This window comes from Vombatus ursinus, unplaced genomic scaffold, assembly GCF_900497805.2.
Source record: "Vombatus ursinus unplaced genomic scaffold, bare-nosed wombat genome assembly UNPS02014810.1, whole genome shotgun sequence".
Classification (NCBI taxonomy): domain Eukaryota; kingdom Metazoa; phylum Chordata; class Mammalia; order Diprotodontia; family Vombatidae; genus Vombatus; species Vombatus ursinus.
The window spans coordinates 43,350,492-43,373,038 of NW_020954588.1; the positions used below are offsets into that span (position 1 = coordinate 43,350,492).

General features: G+C 42.8%; 1 protein-coding gene across 1 annotated transcript in view; it reads right to left on the reverse strand.

The window, feature by feature from the left end:
* Positions 1-16,425, reverse strand: part of LEKR1 (leucine, glutamate and lysine rich 1) — a 161,485-nt gene extending 145,060 nt beyond the window's left edge. Inside the window, exons 1-2 of the mRNA XM_027876148.1 lie at positions 16,347-16,425; positions 8,803-8,890 (exon numbers count right to left, since the gene is read on the reverse strand). Of these exons, the coding sequence (XP_027731949.1) occupies positions 8,803-8,850 (48 nt within the window). The 5' untranslated portion in view covers positions 8,851-8,890; positions 16,347-16,425. The remainder of the gene's footprint in view (positions 1-8,802; positions 8,891-16,346) is intronic.
* Between the last annotated feature and the right edge of the window lie 6,122 nt (positions 16,426-22,547).

A 22,547-nucleotide genomic window follows, 5' to 3' on the forward strand; every position in this document is an offset into this window, starting at 1 on the left:
TCTTTGTTTTTATTTGTATTTGTATTCTCAGTGCCTGACACAGTGCCTGGCTTATAGTAGTAGGCATTTAAATATTTACTGATTGGGTGACTGACTGGAACACTATTCTGCTGTAAGAAATGGTGAAGGGGGTCATTTCAGAGAACCCTGGTAAGATTTACATGAACTGATGTAGAGTGAAGTGAACAGGACCAGGAGAACAATTTCTACAATGACAACGACACAGTAAAGACAAACAACTTTGAAAGAATTAGGGGCTTTGATCAGCATCATGACAAACCACAATCCCAGAGGACTAATGATGAAACACGCTACCCATCACCTAAAAAGCTAAGCTCGAAAACTCTACTGCCATTTTACGGAGCAAAAAGCAATACAGTACAGAGGATAATTATAGTCTAGTCTGAAGAAAGCAAGAAGTAGGGTGCTAAGACAATGAAAATCACTCCCTACTCAATAATCTTCTTAGTTTGTCATTCAAAGGCTTTCCCATCTTTCCAGTTTCTTACACTTTGCTGCCCCCACCCACCCTCGTTCCATTCTAGCTCTACTGGCCTATTTGCTGCTCCTCCATAAGTCAGCCACCTCCTGCTTCCCATCTTTTCACTAGCAGCCTCCCCCCCATCCCAGAAGCCTTCTCCTCATGGCTTCCTTGACTGCTGCCACTTCTTCAGAAGGCCTATCACATCCCTTCTCTCCATGCCCCCCCTCCCCCAACTGCTAGTGCTTTTCCCTCCAAGAACACCTTCCATTTATAGTCTCTGTAACTTGTATGTCCACAGTTGTCTGCACATTCTCTCCCCCATTAAAATGTGAGCTCCTTGAAAGGAAGGACAAAGTCTGATTTGACTTTGCGTTAGCACCCAAGAGAGTGGTTACTCACAGCACAAACTTTAAAAAAGTTTGAGTTCAAACGAACTGAATGCTATTGACTACGATCAGAAGGATTACAAAGCAATCAGGCCGGAGGGCCTCTTGATTTAGAATCACAGGATTACAGAATATTAGAGCTGGAGGAAACCACTGAGATCTGAACAAATAAAGAGATTGAGGCCCAGGGACACCCAGTGATTCTCCTATACAAGTCCGTGCTACTCTGTACAAGTCCAAGACTACTCTAAATTTCTCAGTGATAATGCGCCACTGGTGCTAAGTAAATGACAGCTTCCTACAACACCATGTACTTTGCATAATTTTCTGTCAGTAAAACTACAAACAGACGTGGAGACTGTCATGCTTTCTAACTCACTCAATAGTCACCTCATAAGCTAATAAACTCCATGCTTTTCTCAGACAAAAAAGACATGATAGACTATAATTACTTTATCCAATAAGGTAAATTGCGAAGTCAAATTGTCGGGAGTCTATGGAAACCTATTCCTGGCTTCGCTCTCCAACAAGTGCTTGTCAGCATATACGGGAAGCAAAGAAAGGGGGCTGCACTATGCTGTTACAAGAGGATGAGCTGGAGCCGCCGGGCAGTTATGCCTTTTCCGTGATGCCCTTTGGAGGAGGCAGGATCCCCAGCAAATGAGCTTTTGAAAATAAAATCCCCAATATGCCGTTTTAATGCTCTGTTTGTGCTTTGAGAACTTCAGCTGTTCGGTGCACGCCTCTTTTTCAGATACAAAGCTTGGCAACATTGAAAGCAAGTGAAACTTATCTTTGATAATCTCTCACTTCTGTTTTCTGAACCCAACCATTCTAGGCACCCAGCGGCCTCACACTGGTCACCGAGGTCCTAAGCCACTGTGCCCCATGGTCCAGTACCTCTCCTCCTTCCACTTGCTCAACCAAAAAACCCTCACCCTGTTCTCACCTAGCATTCAAGAAAGAAATACATCTAATTAACTAATTTGGACTGAGCAGTGAATGATTGCTGACTGCAGCTTCATGTATTAATTCTTCCAGGAGTATCTGCATTCTTTAATGGGCTATATTTGAAAAGATATTAGACGGCAGGAAGCCCCATAAGGTTGATCTGTCCCTTATCAATAATACTGATGATTCGATTTAAGAATCAATTGTGGACCCTGTCCTTTGGGATTCCAGTCATGCTCTGAAGGTCAAGCCACCAGAGGAGCTCATTCTCAAGCACTTTCAACCACTCAAAGTTTGTAGGAATGAAAGGTTGCTACGTGGTTGTCCTAGGCTGGTTAAGCCATAGGCCAGGATAGTAGGAAGCTTCCATACATATTCACCTCACTATGAAATTCATATTCACAAACTTGTCCCTACCTAAGTATCTGCCCCAAGTATATTTCCTATCACAATACTTGTTTTCATACCTGAGGGCATTCTCTGACTCATTAGCAAAAATATTTCTGAATCCCCAATGTAAAGGTACAACCAATCGATACATTCAGATTTATAGTAGAAGCCTGGGAGAATAGGCTTTCCTCTGGAACCACCTCGGATTACAACATTAAGAGACTGAATCACCTCTTCGGTTTAAGCATGTTCCTTTTATTTGTAGGAAAGGAAAGAGGAGAAGGGACGGGATCTTTGATTTCATCTCTACGGCAAGAGAGATCCCAGTGAGGAACTTCTTCTGCCCACACAAATCAGAAAGTTCTCTGTGACTGAAGTCTGGCATTTGTTTTACTTTTTTGTTGTTTTTTTTTTTGTTTTTTTTTTTTTGGTGAGGCAATTGGGGTTGAGTCACACAGCTAGTAAGTCTCAAGCATCTGAGGCCAAATTTGAACTCAGGTCCTCCTGACTCCAAGGCTGGAGCTCTATCCACTGCGCCACCTAGCTGCCCTGATTTGTTTAATTTTTTTAATATTTTGATAACCATATTTGAATATAGTAGGTTAACTTTGTCATCCTACTTATTTTTATTTTAAAACATTATTCTAAGAAGGGTAGTCTACATGCTTCACCAGACTGCTAAGTGGGTCCGCACTGTAATTTATTATATAACAACAAATTTCTTATTAATTTTATAACATATCAGGGGTTCTTATGCCTGTGACTTTGGTTCCTGAAATATTTTGGTAATTGTATTTCTTTTTTTTTAAATAAGCTTTTTATTGATTTTATTGTTCTTCTACATCACCATTTTCACCCAGCATCCCTCTCTCCTTCCCAAAGGGCCATCCCATATAACAAATAACATTTTTAAAGACTAAAAAGAAGAAAAACCCTAAAACTGATCAATACGTCAAAAACTGAAAACATGATTAATATTCAGTGCTTACGGATTTCCTGCCTCTGCAAATGGATAGGTTGAGCATTCTCTCATATTTCTTCATTAGAGTCCTGCTTGATCTTTGTGACTTTGTTACATTCACTTTGGATTTTGGAGGGAGGCATCGTTTCCACTTACTACTTGCTGTAGCCACTGTGTACATGGCTTTCTTGGCTCTGCTGACTTCTCTCTGCATCAGTTCACAGAGCCATTTGCATGCTTTTCTATATTCAGCACATTCATCATTTCCTCCGGCATGGTCATATTCCATTATGTTCATGTACCTTAACTGCTTTAACCATTCCCTATTCGAGGGGCATCTACTTTATTTCTACCTCTTTGCTATCACAAAAAGTGCTGCTATAAATATTCTGGTGTATATGGTGACTTTCTTCTTATGGATGGCTTCCTTGGAGTCACTGGTCAAAGATTATGGACATATCAATTGCTTTATTTGCATAATTACAAAGTGCTTGCCACAATGGTTGTACTGATTCACAGCTCCACCAACAATGTACTAGAGCGCCTATCTCCTTACAAACCTTCCAACACTCATTAACCCTATATTTTCCATCCTTCAAAATTTGTAGAGTGTTAAGAGGTGAAACCTTGGGGTTGTTTTGATGTTCATTTCTCTTGATTTTAGTGATTTGGAAAAGATATTTGTATTTCAATAGAAGTGGCTTCTTTTGAAATTTTATATATTTTTACTTTATGCATTTAAAAACAGTCCTTTGAAAAACCTAGAAAGACTTGTATGAACTGATGCTGAGTGAAGGGAGAATCAGGAGAAAACTGTAGAGTAACAACACTGTGAGATGATCAGCTATGACTGACTTAGCCCTTCTCAGCAATAAATACAATGATCTGAGACAATTTCAAAAGACTCATGATGGAAGATGTTATCCATATCCAGAGAAAGAACTACAGAGTCTGGAAGCAGATGGCAACAGACTATTTTCACTTTTTTTGTTTTGTTTTTCGTGGCTTTTCCCTTTTGTTCTTTTTCTTCTTTTACGTGACTAATGTGGAAATATATTTACAAGATTATACAAGTATAACTTGCATCAGATTGTTTGTCATCTTGGGAAGGGGAGATGGGGGAGAAGGAGGGAGAAAAAAATTTGAAACTCAAAATCTTATAAAAAATGAATGTTGAAAATTATCTTTACATGTAATTGGAAAAATCAAAATAATATTTACAAAATAAAAAAAATAAAAATAAAAAGAGAAACATTACTCCATGGGCTTCACCAGCCCAAAAAATGGGGCCCATGACACAAAAAAGGTTAAGAATCCCTAGTCTAAAGATTTAAGAAAAAGGGCCCTGGGCAAAGCTTGGGGTACCCCCAGCTAGGTTGTGTGATACAGAGGAATATTCATCTTTTCCAAGCATACCAAGAAACTAGGATTTACCAGTTTAAATAAACATAATTATCTTAAGTTCCAAGTCATTGTTAGTCCAATGAATTAATGGATACAGCTGACCCTATGAGCCTTCAGGAGCTTCCTCAGGAATCTGTGCAATTATAAGCTCTCTATCGAGGTGCTAGTTCTCTTGGAAGGCAGCAAAAACCTCAAAAATCCCTTGGTGGGTTCAACAATGGCCACCCGAGCTCCTCGTGGGTAATATGACGCAATTCTTTCCAAGTGAAAAAGGAGAAAGGAAAAGTCAAATAAACAGCTACTTAAAGAAAATTCCCACCAATGTGGGTGGTTCAGTACAAACTTATTTTACAAAGCAAATGTCATAATTAAGTAAATGTTTCTATATAAATGATGATAGTCACTTTCAGCAATTAGAAAGCAATAAGCGCTAAAAGTATTGACCCAGAGATACTAATATGTAATATTAATAGATATTAAGTAATTCCTCTATTAATCAAAGTGGGTCTATTCAACCACTTACTTTATTTATTACCAGAAGTAGAAACCATGGAGATGCCTTTTACAGCATAGATTTCTTTTTCCCTTCCCCTGACATGCCAAGCCCCTCAGCCCCCAGAAAATGTAGCCTTCCTGCCTCCCTGGGGCTAAGGCCTTCTCCAGGGACAGAGGGGGTGTCACTATTCACAGCAAAAAGAGTAATTGGCCAGGGAGTTAGGACCCAGGTTCTAATCCTGCCTCCTCTGCCACTAACTGGTCATAAGAATGAACAAATTTCTTGAGCTTTCTGGCCCATCTGTAGAATTAGGTAGTAAGACTAGAAGGTATACAAGGTCCCTTCCAATCTATAATCGTCCAGTTCTATTCTCCACTCTTAGGTAACGAGGCCATACACCCCTTGAGACTGCAATCTTCCCCTCAACCAGTCAGTCCTTAGCCCTGGACTCAAGAAGTGTGTAAGATTATAAAAATTATAGTTTTTAAAAATGAAAGAAACCCTATAAACTGCTTGGACTACTAAATACTAGGGGAAAGAGTTCGAGAGTAGAGTCAGGAGGACCTGGAATCAAACCTTCCCTCTGATACTTACTAGCTGTGTGACTGGCGGTGGATCACTTAACTTTTCTAAGCTTTTATCTGTAAAATGGGCTGAAATAACAATTTCTGTCTCATATAGTTTTGTAATGAGGCTTAAATTTCTTGAGTCAACGTAAGGTGATTCAAAAACATCTAAAGATATTCCAGTTATTATTATCCAGGACAACTTCCTCATTTTACAGAAGCAGCAGCTCAGATTCAGAGAAAGGTCATGTGACCTTTGAGATCCAAGAGCCCAAACTCCTCATTTACTGGCTAAAGAAAGGTGAAAGGAACTGTCCCAGGCCATGGAGCTCCCTGGTAAATCCTAGGTTCCCAGCCACGCTGTTCTCTAAATACATATACTGGGTGGCCTCTCTGAGCCAACACAGCAGAGTCTTCTCCTCTTTCCCAGCCTGTCACCCCCCAGCCCAGTGCTGGAGATGTGAAAATGACTCCCAACCCTCTCCTGGAGCATGTCCATGATCTCTCCAAAGTCTCCAAAACATTCGATAAAGACCAAGACACCTCATATTCCCTGGGATGCCAACGTCACATGCCCATCAACATTAAGCATCGATTTAAAAGTCAACATCTGGAAAATAGCATTCATTCTAATAAAATATCATTTGAAAGTATAATTTGGCGATGAAGAAGAAAAAAATTTAAAGGAAAAATAGTTCAAAGACAAAGAAAAATAACAAAGAAATCCACAGAAACCAAAATAACCAATTGTGAAGAGGGTAAATACAGGCTGTGCAAGAGAAGTTTTCAAAATGTATAAGGTTGCTTTTCCTTTTTTTTTTTCTGTTAAAATTTCTGTTTTAAATGATTTGTCAAAAACAAAACCCAAGAACCAAACATCACACCTTTCTTGCCAGGACACTAGAGCCAGGGTTCCGACCATCATCTTCATTTTATTTTCCCTCTTTTTTGACCGAACACAAAATCTGACCCTCTCTACAGTGGCCCAGAACAACCTGGAAAATTAAGTTTATTTCTTCTGGCAGTCACCATCTGTGCTCAGAAATATAAAACTGTTATTCTGAATAAATTTCAAAGTTCCACAGGCCTAAAATTACTTTACTGAGAGAGGACAAAATGAGCTGTTACAGGGAGGAAAAGGGATTGTTATCCCAAAAGAACAGGCTGCTCTCCAGCACTCACACCACCTCTTCTGTTTGGCAAAATAAACAACTCGAGACACTTGATTTTACTTTGTGTACCAGGCTCATAAAGAACTCCTGGGGCAAAAAGCCCATGACAAACATTCATTTTGTCACCAATTTTAAAGGGAAGAGGCCTGGTTCAATTTTGCTAAATAAGCAGCACATGTTTTTCAAGGTTTTTTTAATTTACATATAAATATGTACCTTTGGTGGGAAAAAAAACTACAGAGAAACAACTTAGCTAATAAGAATACTATTCTTGTTTCTCAAAGGATTTTAAAATTGCTACTTTGCTGAGGGAAAAGACATTTTCATTTCAGCTATCAATCTACTAAAACTTAAACAGTATTATCAAATCACAATAAAGCCACTCTACTTATACGACTCTGGGTGTGGTTCTGACCCGGGGGCTGTGGCTGTAGCTGCCGCTGGCAAGGGCTCTCCAAGAAGGTGGAGACAGGTGGCAGACCCAATAACTTTGGAGAGATCACAAAACCGGATGACTCTATTGGGATGGAGAGGTAAACACTAAGTCTAACCAGGGAAGCTGGTCTGGCAGTCCTCCTGCTTAGCACACTGAGGCCTTCACATAAGACACTGCCTGTCGGTGGACAGGAGACACATGACTCTAAGAGAAGGGGCCCAGGAACAGGAACCTGCGGCTCTTCCTTCTCCCTCCATGGGAGACAGCCTGAGGAAAGCAGGCCGGCTGGATGTGGATTTCACGGCCTTTTATTTCCAAACAGGAACTGAATTCTTAAGGGCTGCTTATTACAATGCAAACTTTCATTCTGCCATTCCCACAGGGCTGTCCCCCTAGCTAAAGAACAGCAGACCTCTGGAGCCAGAAGCTGTCCCAATGGAATTCTCCAACCTTATCTCCTTCCTCACATGACCCCATCTCCCTACTCCTTCCAACTCCAGACCTGGCAACTTACTCCTTCCTCCCCTCTGCCTCCCGAATCCCACCTGAACACCCTTCAACGTTCAGCTCTGCTTCTATCCCTTTCAAGAAGCAAGCCACACAGCTCCTGGCTTCTCCTGAATTCCTACACATTTATTACCCAGTACCCCTCAACGACACAGTTCCTGGCATCATTCAATTTTGTCTGGTTTTCTCATAACTCGATTGCAAACTTTTGGGACCATTATGGTCCGTCTTTGTATCTCTGCTGTACCTAGAACAGTGCTCTGAACACACAGTATGCCCTCCTATCAACTAAGAGAAAAGCTTATCTGTAAAGCTTTCCAGCACCCTCATTCTTTGGGCTTGTCCAAGTGCTTCCTGTTGACTGATTACTCCCGGAAGGAAAGAGGGCAGGATCACCCTTCTACTTTGAAATGATGCCTAAGCAGCCTAGCCCCGCTTCTTCGCTCTGCTCCCGTCCTCTGCTTGAACAAAGAGGAAAAGCAAATTCAGTGCCACGGTTTAAACGCAGCATTCTGATATCTGAGAGACATCAGAACACAGTCTTGGGCTTGGGCCTCTAGCTCCAACCATATTACTGGCTGTGTGACAACTAGGGAAGCAGAAACAGGATATCTGCAACCAAGATGTTAGCAAAGGAAGGGACCGTGAAAAGACAAAGGGATTGAATCCATAACAGTGTATGAAGAGTTCATTACAGTTTTTAACTAAAGTACGAAGATCTATCACAGTAAAGTATGAAAAGGTTGACAATAACCCTTTGGCCTGCAGCTGAATCCAAGGACTTGGGACTGCCTGGGAGGTCGGAGCAAATCGAGCCATGAAAAAAGGGCCAACCAAGTCAACTCCTGTAACTGGCCTCTCTTCTATAAAGCCGTAAAAAACAACCTGACAAAAATGTAGCTTGTAGATTGTTTATAGATATATAACTAAGTGCCATATCCATACTCCTTATTAAAAACCCTTCCATGACTCAGAGGCTTCCCGCACAAATTACTTCTTCTAATTCTAAAACATTCCTAATGTCTAGATGGAACAATCAGATGTCATACCTTCTGGATTTCTTCAGGCAACGCGTGTATAGGAATATGCCGGTCCATACTTTCCCAGACACACTTACAGAAGTCAGAAGGTGAATACCTAAAAAACGTTGATAATCATAGACATGTGTTAACTAATTGAGGGGAAAGTTAAGCAGCAAATATAAATTTGTGGGAATTTCTGAGGATGTGTTTCTATAAAATCACTATTTCAGCAGAAGTTTCATTGACCTTGAGTCAGGAGATGCTGGTGTGGTTTTCTCACAATACCTAGTTATGCCTAAATCATAGGAAAAATCGTGTTACTAGTTGCTCTGCCGAGTAAACAATGTGCTCTCATGAGTTCCACTCTTTAAAGACATTGCTAATCCCTTCCTGAGGGATTTGACAGCCTAAAAGTATTTTCTTTAGTAATGGCTAACCACTACTTGCTTAGGAATAGAGAACAGAGATCAATGTCTTAAACTTTAAACATATACAAGTGTATATATATATATATATATACACACACACATATATATACAGATATATTTGTTTCATTTTGAAAGTCAATTTCTGAAAAAGTTACTAGTAAAACAATGATTAAACATAGTACTTTAACCCAGTGGATGATAGGGATGACAGTTTATTCTGGCATACTTTTTTAATGAAAAAGTAAAAGTCAAAATATTTATATTTCAGTTTCTTCCATTAAAATTTGTGCCAAAAAAATACACAGAGAGTAGGCAAGAGGCCTTTTTGTCAATGCATCAAAGACTGCCAATATTTTCTTATCACTGGAAGAAGGATAATCTCTTAATGCAAACATTTTCCTTTAATAGATTGTTATTTGATAATTATTCCCTAATAAAGGTTTTAGTTCTCTATTAATCTTTCAAAAGGTCAGAATGTTCTCAAGACTGGGGAAGGTGGTTGCTGTGGTTTTTTTTTTTTTTTAGTATTTCCCTCTTCCTACCACTGGCCAAGGGAACAGAACCCCTTGCCCACATGCTCCACAGATCAATTACTATCCAAATATTGTTCTCGCCTTAGCAGCATTTTGGGTCCTTTTATATTATTCAGATGTTTGCTACCATTGGGGGAAGAGGATTCATTATTTCATTTGTTAATACCAACACCCTTCCTAACTACTCAAGGTCATTGTGAAAAAAGTATAATATTAGCATGCTATCCTTCCATATAGACTACAACAGAATCTGTCATCATTCTCTTTTAACATCTCAGAACAAACTGACATTAACATATAACAACAGATCAGGCCATGGATGACAATCTATTGTTAGAATGGAAAATTAACAAGACAAATACTAACAATATTTTTCTTCCTGTAATCATTATATACTGATTCTCAATATGAGCTTGATACATTATTTTGACTCTTTAATGGGTTTTTTATTTTTTGTTTTTTTGCTTAGGCAGTTAGAGTTAAGTGACTTGCCCAGGGTCACACAGCTAGTAAGTGTCAAGTGTCTGAGGCTGGATTTGAAGTCGGGTCCTCCTGACTCCAAGGCCAGAGCTCTATTCACTGCGCCACCTAGCTGCCCCTTTAATGGTTTTTTTAACTAGAAATATCAGTAGGAACTCCTTATGACTTTATTTGACCTCAGAAGGTATTCTGTGGCATGGTATATTATATTTATATCTCAGATATGATATAGATATATAGTTATAGATATCTATTGGCCAAATACCTTTCAACAATCTTTTGTTAGCATGAAAATATGGTGATAAAGCATGTCTTATTGTAACTCTACATTATACATCTCTCTATAAGAATGCCTTCACAAATGGCTCTACGCATATTCAAACAGTGTGGTCAAGATACTACAAGATACCACTATACCAACAGAGGAAAATTCATTCATACATTCAATAAATATCATTGGTGTTCAAAAAAGACACAAGAAGAAGACACAATTCTTGTTGTCAAGTAGCTTAGACTTGAAAGGACAGGTTAAGATGGATACACAAATCATTCCAATACAAGCCTGAGTGGAAGTTTCACAAGAGAGATACAAAGAAAGTATAATGGAGGTTTCAAGGTGGGAGACCTCCAGTTCAGCTGACAGGCCTAAAGAAAGTTTCATAAAGAGGAGAGTGTTTTGAGCTGGGCCTTGGGGAATGGCCAGGACTCTAAGTCACAAGGCTGGGAAGGTTTTTCAAAGAAAGGGGATAGGATTAACAAAGTTCCCGAGGAGTGAAAGGTGGGTCACCATCAGGGAAGAGTAGTCATTTTAGCCAGAGAACCAAATACATTTACGGAAGAAGAGAAAAATAAGGCTAGAAATGTTGGACTGGGGCAAGGACACCATTTGAGAGGCAATAGGAAATCAATGAAAGATTCTGAAAGCTTCAGCAAAATTACTGTGGCCAGGCTGTAAAAGAGGAACGTTCTCCAAGGGGCAGGAAGCAGCTCTCAATGCTATTGCAACAGCCCACCAAGAAGTAACAGGGATTCCCCAATAGATAAGCGGCCAAATTCAGCAACAAGGAGCCAGGCCAAAATGCTGTATGCAGTGTCACTGTCCTGGGTGCTTTGCTTTTTTTTTTTTTTCAACTCCTTTTATTGTTCTTTCAAGGGAAGGTTCAGGCTTTTCTTCCTCCCAGAAATGACTGTGACATAATGACAAAGGACATCAATAAAACATTTTTTAAAGTAATGTGGGCCTGGCCTTGCATGGTATCCGTAGGAATAGAGAAAATGGGATAGACTGAAAGAGCTAATTGTGACATAGAAACAACACAAGTCAGAGAGTGTTTGGGTGTGAAGGGTGAAGAGAAAGGACTTACGTCCAAAGCTTCAAGTCTGGGTAGGGCAGCTAGGTGGCGCTGCAGTGGACAGAGGACTGAGCCTGGGGTCAGGAAGACCTGAGTTCAAATCCAGACTCAGACACTTACTAGCTGTACGACCCTGAATAAGTCACTCAGTTTCCTCTTCTGTAAAATGAACTGGAGAAGGAAATGGCAAACCACCGCAGTATCTTTGCCAAGAAAACCCCAGATGGGAAATGACTGAACAACAACAAAGAGGATGAGCTGGCTGAAGGGTGAAAACAGTGAGTTCTGTTGGGGGCACGTTGAGACTGTAGTGAGACACTGGGGCAGCACATAAAGAGATTTAGGAATGATCTGCAAAAAAGTGACAGATAGTTAAAAGGGTAGGAATAGATGAGGTAATAGTAATGATCCACATTCCTATAGTATTTTAAGGTTTATAAAGCTCTTTCCTTAAAGTAATCCTAGGTGGTAGGTACTACAAGTATTTTAATCTCCATTTAAGCGATAAGGAAAGGGAGGCTCTGAGATGATAAATACCCAGGGTCACACAGCCAATAAACAGCAAAGACAGGACTCCAACTCAAGTCTTTGGACCTCAAGGTCAGCACTTTTCCCCCTAAATCAGAGTCAAGGGACACTGCAGAAAATAAAGAAGAAAGCCTAAGACAGAAACTCTGGGAACAGTTCTATTTATGGGGGTGGGAAAAGAGGAAACATTGATGGAAACAGAGATGGAGCAGTCAGGATGGGTAGGAGGAAACCAGAATAGTGGAAGCTAAGGGAAGAACATTTCAAGAAGATGAACAGCGTCAGATGTTGCAGAGAGGTCAAGGATGAACACTTCAGCAAGACCATGAGATCTGGAGATGAGGATGTCACTGGAGAGAGCTTCCGTAAGGTAGTAAGAACCAAGGGGGGAAAAGTGGCAAGAAAGCCAAAGGAGAAGAGGCTTAATTCAGTCCCTCAGAGATCTGTTGTCTTGTAGATATGGGAACTCCCACTACAAATACGGATTGGGACCAATACAATCCCTCTACAACGCAGTACCAGACTTGCTTTGGTTGAAAATTTCATGCGGTTGAAAATCACAGTCAAACTGAATGATGGCACAATGGATACAGCATAGACCTGAGGAGTCAGGAAAACCTGGGTTCAAATCCTGCCTGAGATGCTTACTAGCTGTGAGACCCTGAACTAGTCACAACCTGTCTGCCTCAGTTTCCTCATCTGTAAAACGGGAATAATAATAATAGCACCTATCTCACGGGAATATTATATGGGTCAAATGAGATAATACACATAACGAGCTTTTCAAACCTTAAAGTGTTACATAAATGTTAGTTATTGTTATTATGATCTTCTCTGACCTTAACTAGGCTGGTCCTGGGGGAACAAAGATATAATTCAAAATGGTGGCCTCACAGGATGCCTTCTCCACTTGGTAATACATAGATAGATGTGTATGTGTGTGTGTATATACATATACATATATATGTGTATATATATGTGTGTGGTGTGTGTATGTGTGTATATATGTGTATATATGTATTTATGTATATGTGGTGTATATATGTATATATACACATATATGTATATGTATATATACATTTTATATATATATACATATATACACACACACATATATATGAGAGAAAGAATGCTTTCAAGTGGCAGAGCACTTTGCAAACATCACCTCATTTGATGTTCACAAGAGGCCTGTGGGTCAGGTACTACAGGCTACCATTATCATGCCCATTTTACAGATGAGGAAGTGGTAGTTCAGGTAATCGACTTGCCTGCCTGAGGTCACACAGTAGGGGCCACCCCAGCCTCAAACTAGCTTTTCTTGGCTCCAAGTCACACTGCTTCTCCAGAGGCAAAACCTGCCAGGGGCCTCAAGCTTCTGACATGGCCGTCAAGAAGTCAGGACTGAGGGGCAGCTAGGTAGCGGAGTGGACAGAGCACTGGCCCTGAAGTCAGGAGAACCTGAGTTCAAATCTGGCCTCAGACCAAACACTTGACATTTACTAGCTGTGTGACCCTGGGCAAGTCACTTAACCCCAATTGCCTAAAAAAAGAAAAAAAAAGTCGGGACTGCCACCACATGAGGAGTTATCAGGGGCAGAAATAAATATTGCCTTTTCAATATTTTTGCCTTTTGGCAGAGAAAAACTTCAGGACAGTAGCTAACTGATAATAAGGACAGAGAAGATGTGCATGTATTTATAGGAAGAGGACAGGTGAGACTGGAGATATGGGAAGGCTTTACTGATGCAGCCGCCTGGGCCCAGGGCCAGAGGAGGAAGGAGAACAGGGATTCTCTGCTATGAGGACTCATTTGCCCACTTCCCATCACCCACACACACATACACACACAAGAAATTAAAAGGTCCTTAAAGGCAGAAACTAACTCTTTGGGTGTTTTTGTTTGTTTGCTTGCTTGATGTGTCCCTAGTGACTAGAACAGTGCTTTGCCGGTAGTAGTAGATGCTTAATAAATGCTCAGAAGGTGGTGGTGGTAGTTGTTGTTGTTTATCCTTCATTCTCTCAGAGGACCATGACATCAGGGAGGTGATGCCATGACTTGCGAGTGAACGAGATTTAAGTGAGGGAGGGAGGGCTGTGTGGAGTCACAAGCCTCACTTTCTCCTCCAGAGTCATCTGGGCCCAGTGGCCAGATACAAAACAGGATGACCAGGGTGTCTCCTGGAAGGTGGTAGGGTAACCATGGCAAGGAGGAAGGAAATTTTAGGCTCAGAGACTGAAGAACAAAAGGGTGAGTGAGGCTTGGAGAGAATTTGTGAGGATGGGGAGAGGGTTCCTATCAGTCCCCATCTTCTTAGTGAGGCAGGAAGGTGGTCACCGGCCCAGAGTGAAAAGGCTGAGTTGGGCTGGCAGCCTGAGGAGAACAGGTTGGGACATTTGCTAGGGGGAGAATGGAAAGGAACCCAAAAACGGTGATTTAAGAACTTCTCCTCTTTGTGTTAACAAGGCAATTATCGAGGGAGCCCAGAGTCCTTTCTACTTGCCAGGCCACTGTCTGACGACATGTCAAGCATCCCTCCATGCTTGGGGGGCTTCGTCTGAACTCATCACACAGTGGGGAAGAGACCCAAAGAGCTGCCCAGAAGCTATCACTGAGTTCATCTCACTTCTAATACTCTTCCTAACCCCAGTGGGCTAAGTGTGGGCTATTCCTGCCTAAACATCTTCCTTGGGAGGGCCAAGTGCTCTGCTTAGTTCCCAGGTCTGCCAGAAAATTGGTAAGGCTTTAAAAAAAAATGGTGCCTGAGGGCACTCTGTAAACCTCATAATCTTAGCCCTTCCTCAAGGACCACTGGCAATAACAGACTGTGGAGGGGGAGTGTGAATAGAGATGCCTCATGACTCTGGAGAGATCTTTTTTAGAGAGAACCCAGCCTGTAAGAGACAAAAGAGGGAAAGAGGGGAAGGGCTTAGAGGGTGCAGAGGAAAGGGAGAGAGAGACAAGGAGAAGTAAAGCAGGAGGGAAGAGGTGGAATCGAAGGGGAAGAGAAAAGAGAGGAAGGGGAATGGGAGATGAGGAAAACAGAAAGAAGGGTAGGGGAAAGAAGGCAAAAGGCAGAGAAGGAGGGGGAGAAAAGAAAAGAGGAAGAATAAGGAAAGGAAGGGAATCTATACAGCACCTCCTCTGTACTGGGCACTGTGCTAAATGCTTTTTTACAAATACTATCTCATTTGATCCTCACAACAACCCACAAGATAAGTGCTATTATTATCCCTATTTTATAATTGAGACTGAGGCAAATAGCAGTCAAATGACCTGTCCAAGGTCACACTGCTAGTAAGTGTCTGAGGCCAAATTTGAACTCAGGTCTTCCTGACTACATTCCAGTGGTCTGGTGCTAACTTTGCCATCAGCTGTCTCAGGAAAAAGGAAGGGGAAAGGAAGGGAGAGAAGGGGAAAGGGCTAGAGAAGAGGGTATGGGAGATAAAGGGAGAGACCCCAGGGAATGGAGGAAGGGGTGGGAATGAGGAAAGAGGATGAAGGGAAGGAGGGAGAGAAGAGATGGAGAAGTGGAAGAGGAGCTAGAAGAAAGTGGGGAAGGATGAAAGGAGCGGAAGGAAAAGAAATGAAGAGAGGAGAGATGGAAAGAGGGAGAAGAGGGAAACAGAAGGAGAAAACGGGGGGTAGCAGAGGAGGATGGAAGAGAAGAAAAGGGGAAGGAGATGAACAGGAAAGATGGATAGAAACAACGGAATAAAGGAGGGAGAGGAGGGGAGGAGGAAAAGGGGAGGAAAGGAAGGGGGATAAAACAGAGGGAAGGGGAAGGAGGAGAGGCAAGGAGGAAGAAGAGGAAGGAGGGATAGACAAAGAAGGAGAAAAGGAGGATAAGAAGAGGGAGGAGTAGGTTAGGGGAGGAGGAGGAAGAAGGGATGGACAGTGGAGGAAGGAGAGATAGAGGGCAGAGGAGGGATGGGCAAGGGGAGGAGGAGGGAAGAATGGAAAGGAGAAAAGGTAAAAGCAGGAGGAAGGGGTGGGCAGGGGGAGGGGGAGGAGGGATGGAGGGATGGAGGGATGGGGGGAGGGGGGGGGGGCGGGGGGGGGGGAGGGGGGGGGGGGGGGCAAGGCAGGGAACGCGCGGCTGCCGGGCAAGGGGAGCAAGCCCCCCAGGCTCACGGCCCTTCCCTCGCAGAGCCCCAGCTGACGAGGCCCCTCAGGATCAAGGTCACGGCTGCTCCCGGGGGAGGGGCAGCATCCCCGGCCCGGCCCCGGGGAAGCAAAGCCGGCATCTCACCTCGACCTCGGCTCGGCTGGGTCGGAAACGGCTTTCCCAGTCACCCAGGCAACCGCGCTCCCGGTGGAGACGCCAGGACGTGGTGACGTCACGGCCCACGCCGCCTACGCGGAAGCGCCGGCTCGGCCCGCCCGCCCCCACTCGCCGGAGTGCGCGCGCAGGTCCCTGGGGCCGAGAGCAACGGTCGTCACGCGTGCGCATGCGCGGAGTGGGGTCGTGGGGACAAGGAGCTTGGAAATGAATGAAGAGGGAAAGTGAAGGGCGTTGCTGGGGAGTTTGGCGGGGGGCCGAAGCATGGCTGTCAGAGCCCTTCAGTCCCCTGCTCGTGGGCCCTTTCCGGTGCGTCATGCAGCCCACCTTCCCTCCTGTGACATATAGGGAAACTGAGGCTTAGGCTCCGTGGCCCCTTCTCCTTCCGCTGCGTCGCTACGTTTGTGTGGAGCGGCCTCCGAGGCCGCGCTGCGGGAGACCCCCGTGGGCACTGAGCGCCGCTCAGAATCACGCGTGGCCTCAGCCGACGCGCCCCTCACGCCCCTCTCTGCAGCCTGCACCGTTACCCGGACCCCCTCGTCTCCCACTCCCCCGGACTCCCCAGCAGGCGGGGTCGTGGGCAGGCGCTAGTTCGCGTCCATCCGGGAGGGGCCATGATCCCAAAGCGACCCCACGAGCCCAGTGGGCGAGGACGGCCCTGGGGGCTCTCTCAGTCACGTGCTGCGCGCACCCTCAGGGAAGGCCGCGGCAGCACCACGGTCACGTGTATTCGCGACCAATTTCAGTCCAGTGGGACCCCGAGACCCCGCTGGGGCAACTCCTACGTGCATATAAACCCCCCATGTGGTTGGTTTCTTTTTGGAGAGGGGGGAGGAGGGATGCATATAAAATATATATAATTCCACCCCCCCCATGTGGTTGGTTTCTTTTTGGAGAGGGGGGAGGAGGGATGCATATAAAATATATATAATTCCACCCCCCCCATGTGGTTGGTTTCTTTTTGGAGAGGGGGGAGGAGGGATGCATATAAAATATATATAATTCCACCCCCCCATGTGGTTCGTTTCTTCTTGGAGAGGGGGCTGGAGGGATGCATATAAAATATATATAATTCCACCCCCCCATGTGGTTGGTTTCTTTTTGGAGACGGGGGAGGGATGCATATAAAATATATATAATTCCACCCCCCCCATGTGGTTCGTTTCTTCTTGGAGAGGGGGCTGGAGGGATGCATATAAAATATATATAATTCCACCCCCCCATGTGGTTGGTTTCTTTTTGGAGACGGGGGAGGGATGCATATAAAATATATATAATTCCACCCCCCCCATGTGGTTCGTTTCTTTTTGGAGAGGGGGGAGGAGGGATGCATATAAAATATATATAATTCCACCCCCCCCATGTGGTTCGTTTCTTCTTGGAGAGGGGGCTGGAGGGATGCATATAATATATATAATCCCCATAATGAGGTTTGTTTCCTCTGGAAGAGGGAGGAGGAGGGATAAACTGATAGGGCCTGAGAGGGGATGAGGGACAGCAGGAGGGGAGCAGGGGACACCAAGCGTGCCGAGTACACCATGCTTATCGGGGGCCCGGAGCACTCTTACAGCCTTTCATTCTCACTAAGTCCTTTGGGGGGAAGGGGGAAGGGCGGGGGGGGGGGGGAGGGTGTTCTGTACGTGCGAGCAAACAGTGCCTTGCACGTGCTGGAGAAGAAGCATTGGTTGGGCTGCATTCTTAGAACAGAAGGAATCCAGACATAAAGGATGATAGAAATTAGGCTAGGTTTGTGTAGCGCCTCATGCACAAATGGAAAAAGCTACTCACCACAGATAAAGGCAAGATTCCTTCAGTATCCTGAAGCCAGTTTGCCCAACAATAGAATTCACGTTTAATATAGTGCATAAGAAGGAGACTTAGAGCAAAAGTGGGGAGCCCACAGCTGGAAGACTAGATCCCAGCTTTGACTTGATTTCATCCAAGGTCATACAGTCATTGGTTTTTAGGGCTGGAAGGCTCTTGCCCTGGCCCTTACCTCAACTTGGAATTAAGTGCTCCCCTTGTGGTGCTATTCTATTAAAATCTCTCAAGGATTAAAGACATTTAGAAGCTGGGGACAGTAGTCTGCTCCTCTCCCCCTCCCCAGGAGGTTTTAAACTCTGCAAATGACTATCGTATTTTAATCCTTATACTTTTTTAAGTAATTAATTTATTTTTAGTTTTCAACATTCACTTCCATAAGATTATGAGTTTTAAATTTTATCCCCCTCCCTCTCCTCTCCCCTCCCCAAGACGGCATCCAATCTGATAGAGGCTGTACATATTCATTCATAGTAAGCATATTTTCACATTAGTCATAATGTAAAGAAGAATTAGAACTAATGGGAGGAACCACAAGAATGAAGAAACAAAACAACAAAAGGAGAACAAAGAGCATGCTTCCATCTGCATTCAGACTCCACAGTTCTTCCTCTGGATGTGGATAGCATTTTCCATGTGAGTCTTTTGGAGTTGTCTTACATCCCTGAATTACTGAGAAGAGCCAAAAGTCTATTCAAAGTCAGTCATTGCACAATGTGGCTGTTACCATGTACAATGTTTTCCTGGTTCTGCTCACTTCACTCAGTATCAGTTCATTCAAATCTTTCTAGGTTTTTCTGAAGTCTGCAGCTCATCATTTCTTACAGCACAACAGTATTCAATTACATTCACGTACCACAGCTTGTTCAGCCATTCCCGCATGGATGGGCATCCCCTCAATTTCCAATTCTTGGCCACCTCAAAAAGAGCTGCTATAAATATTTTTTGTACATGTGGGAATCTTTTTGCTTCTCACACCTATTAAGTACTTAATAAATGTTAACTGAATTTTTGAAAGAGTATTGTCATAGGATAACTTAAGTGCTCTGAAGCCCAAATAGCAAGAATACATCAGAATGATATCCAGGTGCTTACTATCTTCCTCTTTCTTTCAAGCTCATCTTTTTTGTTTTCTCTGTTTCTGTGTTGTTATCAATCCCTTAGTTCCTTCTCCACCTTTCCTCTTTCTTCTTTTCCCCTTCCTTTCTTTGTTCATCTTCCTAATCTCCCTAATTTACCTATTCATAATGTGAAAATGGTAACAGAATCATCAATTTAGATCTGAGATTCTCTGGTCTATTTGAGATCATTTAGTCTAACTCCTTCATTTTAAAACTGAGGAAACTAAAGCCTCCAGAAGCTAAGTGGCTTGTGCAAGGTCAGGTAAGTGGTCAGTATCAGAGATCTCTCCATCTGATATCTTCACTATACTTTTTTGTTCCTTTGGACCACAAAGGACAAATCTAGGAACGATGAATGGAAGTACAAGGTAAAATTTAGCTTGATATCAATCAGGACATTTCCTAACATTGAGAGCCGTCCCAAAGTAGAACAGGCTACTTCTGGAGGTAGGGGCTCTTCCACTTACTGGAAGGTTTCCAGCAAAAATGGCTGGCCCCTTGAACCACTCCTGTGTTACTATTTTCATATTTGGGTTGAACTATGGAACCTTTGAGATCTCTTCTACATCTGGAATTCTGTGATGGACCTGACCTTACAATAACTAAATAAGAATAATTGCCCAAAGGCTATTTTACCTAGCTATAAAATTAATTTTAGCCTATATACTTATTTATTTCATCATTTCTCCTCTTGCTTCTGCTTCCCAGTGTCAAACAAAGCCCAGGGTAGCAGAGCTCTTACAGTTTCAGGTCGCTTTTTCTCTAGTCTCAGCAGACAAGCTTATTTATTGCAAATAGATGGCTTGTGCTCTCTCTCTTGTTCCAGTTTTTAAAACTGCTGTAGTGGCATTTAAACATTTTTCATCATGCTGTAGTTTCTCACTATAAAGTTAACCCCAAATAGCTTTCTGCTGTGTGCTGGGTGTACAATTTTTGATCTGTACCTTTTTTGTGTAGAAGATAAACTAATTGAAGGTAGGGGACCATTCCATTCTATCTTCATGAAGCACATTGGAGGCACTTAAGAAATGCTTGTTTTATTGAATTGAAATGACTTCCTCCAACATCCTTGAAATATGTCTTCATCTGAATAATATAAACTTGAATAACCTATAAAATCAAGATACGAATATTGCCCAAATAGCTCTTATTACTAAGAACTCAGGGCTTTAGGATCTATTCTGGGATAAATTTTAGGATGCAGATTCATTTTAATTTTCTGAGGGTGTAATCATTAAGCAACTGATGGAACGTGTCAGGCTAGAGAAGAGGAAAAGGAGCATCTGAAAAGTTCAAAATAAGCCCAGCTTCACAAAGAGTGGGTGTCTTAGAACCTAATGAATTCATTTGTGATAGTGGCCTATTCACCCGTTCACTGCCAAAACCCACAGGTGTACCTAATACAAATCAGTATTCCTTACATAAATCAATAGAAATGTTTTGTTTTTGTTTAATGTGCAAAGTTCAAACTGCCACAGTGCCCATGTAATGCTGCTTTGTTGAACTGGATGCTCACAGAAATAAGGTAGTTAATAACTCCAGATAAACAAAATTAACTGGTCTTTCATCCTGCGATTCAGCTCTGCTGAGGGAGATCTTTTCAGAGCTGAAAAAATAAACATTTAACTACTTTAGCACTTTCAAAAACAACTCACCCTCATAATTAACTAGGGTAAAATTTATAGCTAGTAAAATATGTTTGTGAAATGGTTTTTCAATGCTCTGCTTTATTTCACTGAAAGCCATCTCAGACATTGGCAATTGTTTAGATTGGGTTTGGGAGAAAATACTGTGTACAATGTAAAGGTGTATGATCCTGTACTTTTAAAGAACTTGGATTGAGTTTACAGAAAGACCCAATTATCTTGTCATTTTGACATGTTTCCACCAAAATTTTACATTCAGATTCTTTTCTGAAGTGCCTGGCCATAGGCCCACAGAGCTGTAAAAAATAAATGCTCAGAATTGTTTTATCTCTTCCAAATATTCTGCACATGCATATCTAAGTGCACATTGTCACACCCCATCCCACTCCAGTAGAATGTAAGCTCCTTGAGGGCAGGACTATTTTAGTTTTTGTCTTTGTATCCCCAATGCTGAGGACATTATCTTGCACACAGTAGACACTAAATAAATGCTTTTTTAAAAAAATTAAGTTGGACAGCCTATGCATCTATCAAAGGAAAATTTCTCTCCCACCCCTGGTGTCATAGGCTTAGGGGGAACTCTAAAGAAATGTCACTACAAACTGTACCTAAAACTCTAGAGTTGCAAAACCTAAATTGAAAGAATAAGTGAATTTGGGGCCAAGTTTTCACTGTACTTTTAGCTGCCTTGCTTGGGGCAATAATCTTTTTTTTTTTTCTGTTTTTCCTCTTCCCACCCCTGATTTACCTACATATCTGCCAACATTTGAATTCGAATTCTATAAATAGCCAGAGATATCTGGGGAGTAATATAACTTGTCTGGAGATTAGGCTGGAAAAGTTTTCAGCTTCTGAAATCTGAGGTTCACCCCTCCCCATTTTATGGATGTAGATGAGTGTGATTGGGGTTTGGAGGTGGGGATGCAAACAGGAGTACGTGGTCTAAATGAAAGAGTGGGAGTCGGGTTTTCTTCTTTTTTTTTTTAAATAGAAAGCTACTTTCATCTCCCGAAGAATTGGTGTGGCTGAGGGGAAGGAGTGCCTTCCGTCTGTACCCCCAAATTGTCCTGCCTGTATCTTGTTTGTACCGTTGGTTGCATGTCGCCTCCCCCATTGGATTGTAAACTCCTTTAGAGCCAGGATTGATTCGGGCCTTTCTTTGTATCCCACCACTTTCCACAGTGCCTGGCACTTGATAAACGCTTGATATAAGGTAATTGATTATTTAATTCTTGGTTTTCGTAGCTCCAGCACCAAGCATGTTGCCTAACAATTAATCAGTGCTTACTAAGAAGACGGGAAAAGAAAGGGGGGAGGGGGGAAGGGTGACCGCTAGGGTAAAGGCACTGTTGTGGTGCTTAACCCCGAGAAGAGCCTGGACGTTGCATGGACAGACTTGTGGCCAGAAGCCGCCGACTGGCAATTTGATCCTCCCTCAGGTTAGCTCGCTAAGTAACTTCAGGTGTGCCCCATGGGTAGGTAGGACCCTGAGCCTCTAGACTTGAAGGTTCTTAGGAAACGGTCCCTGGGGGCGCCAAGAATGGCCAGGCACCACTCTGATCCCGGGGTCAGTAACCATCCTG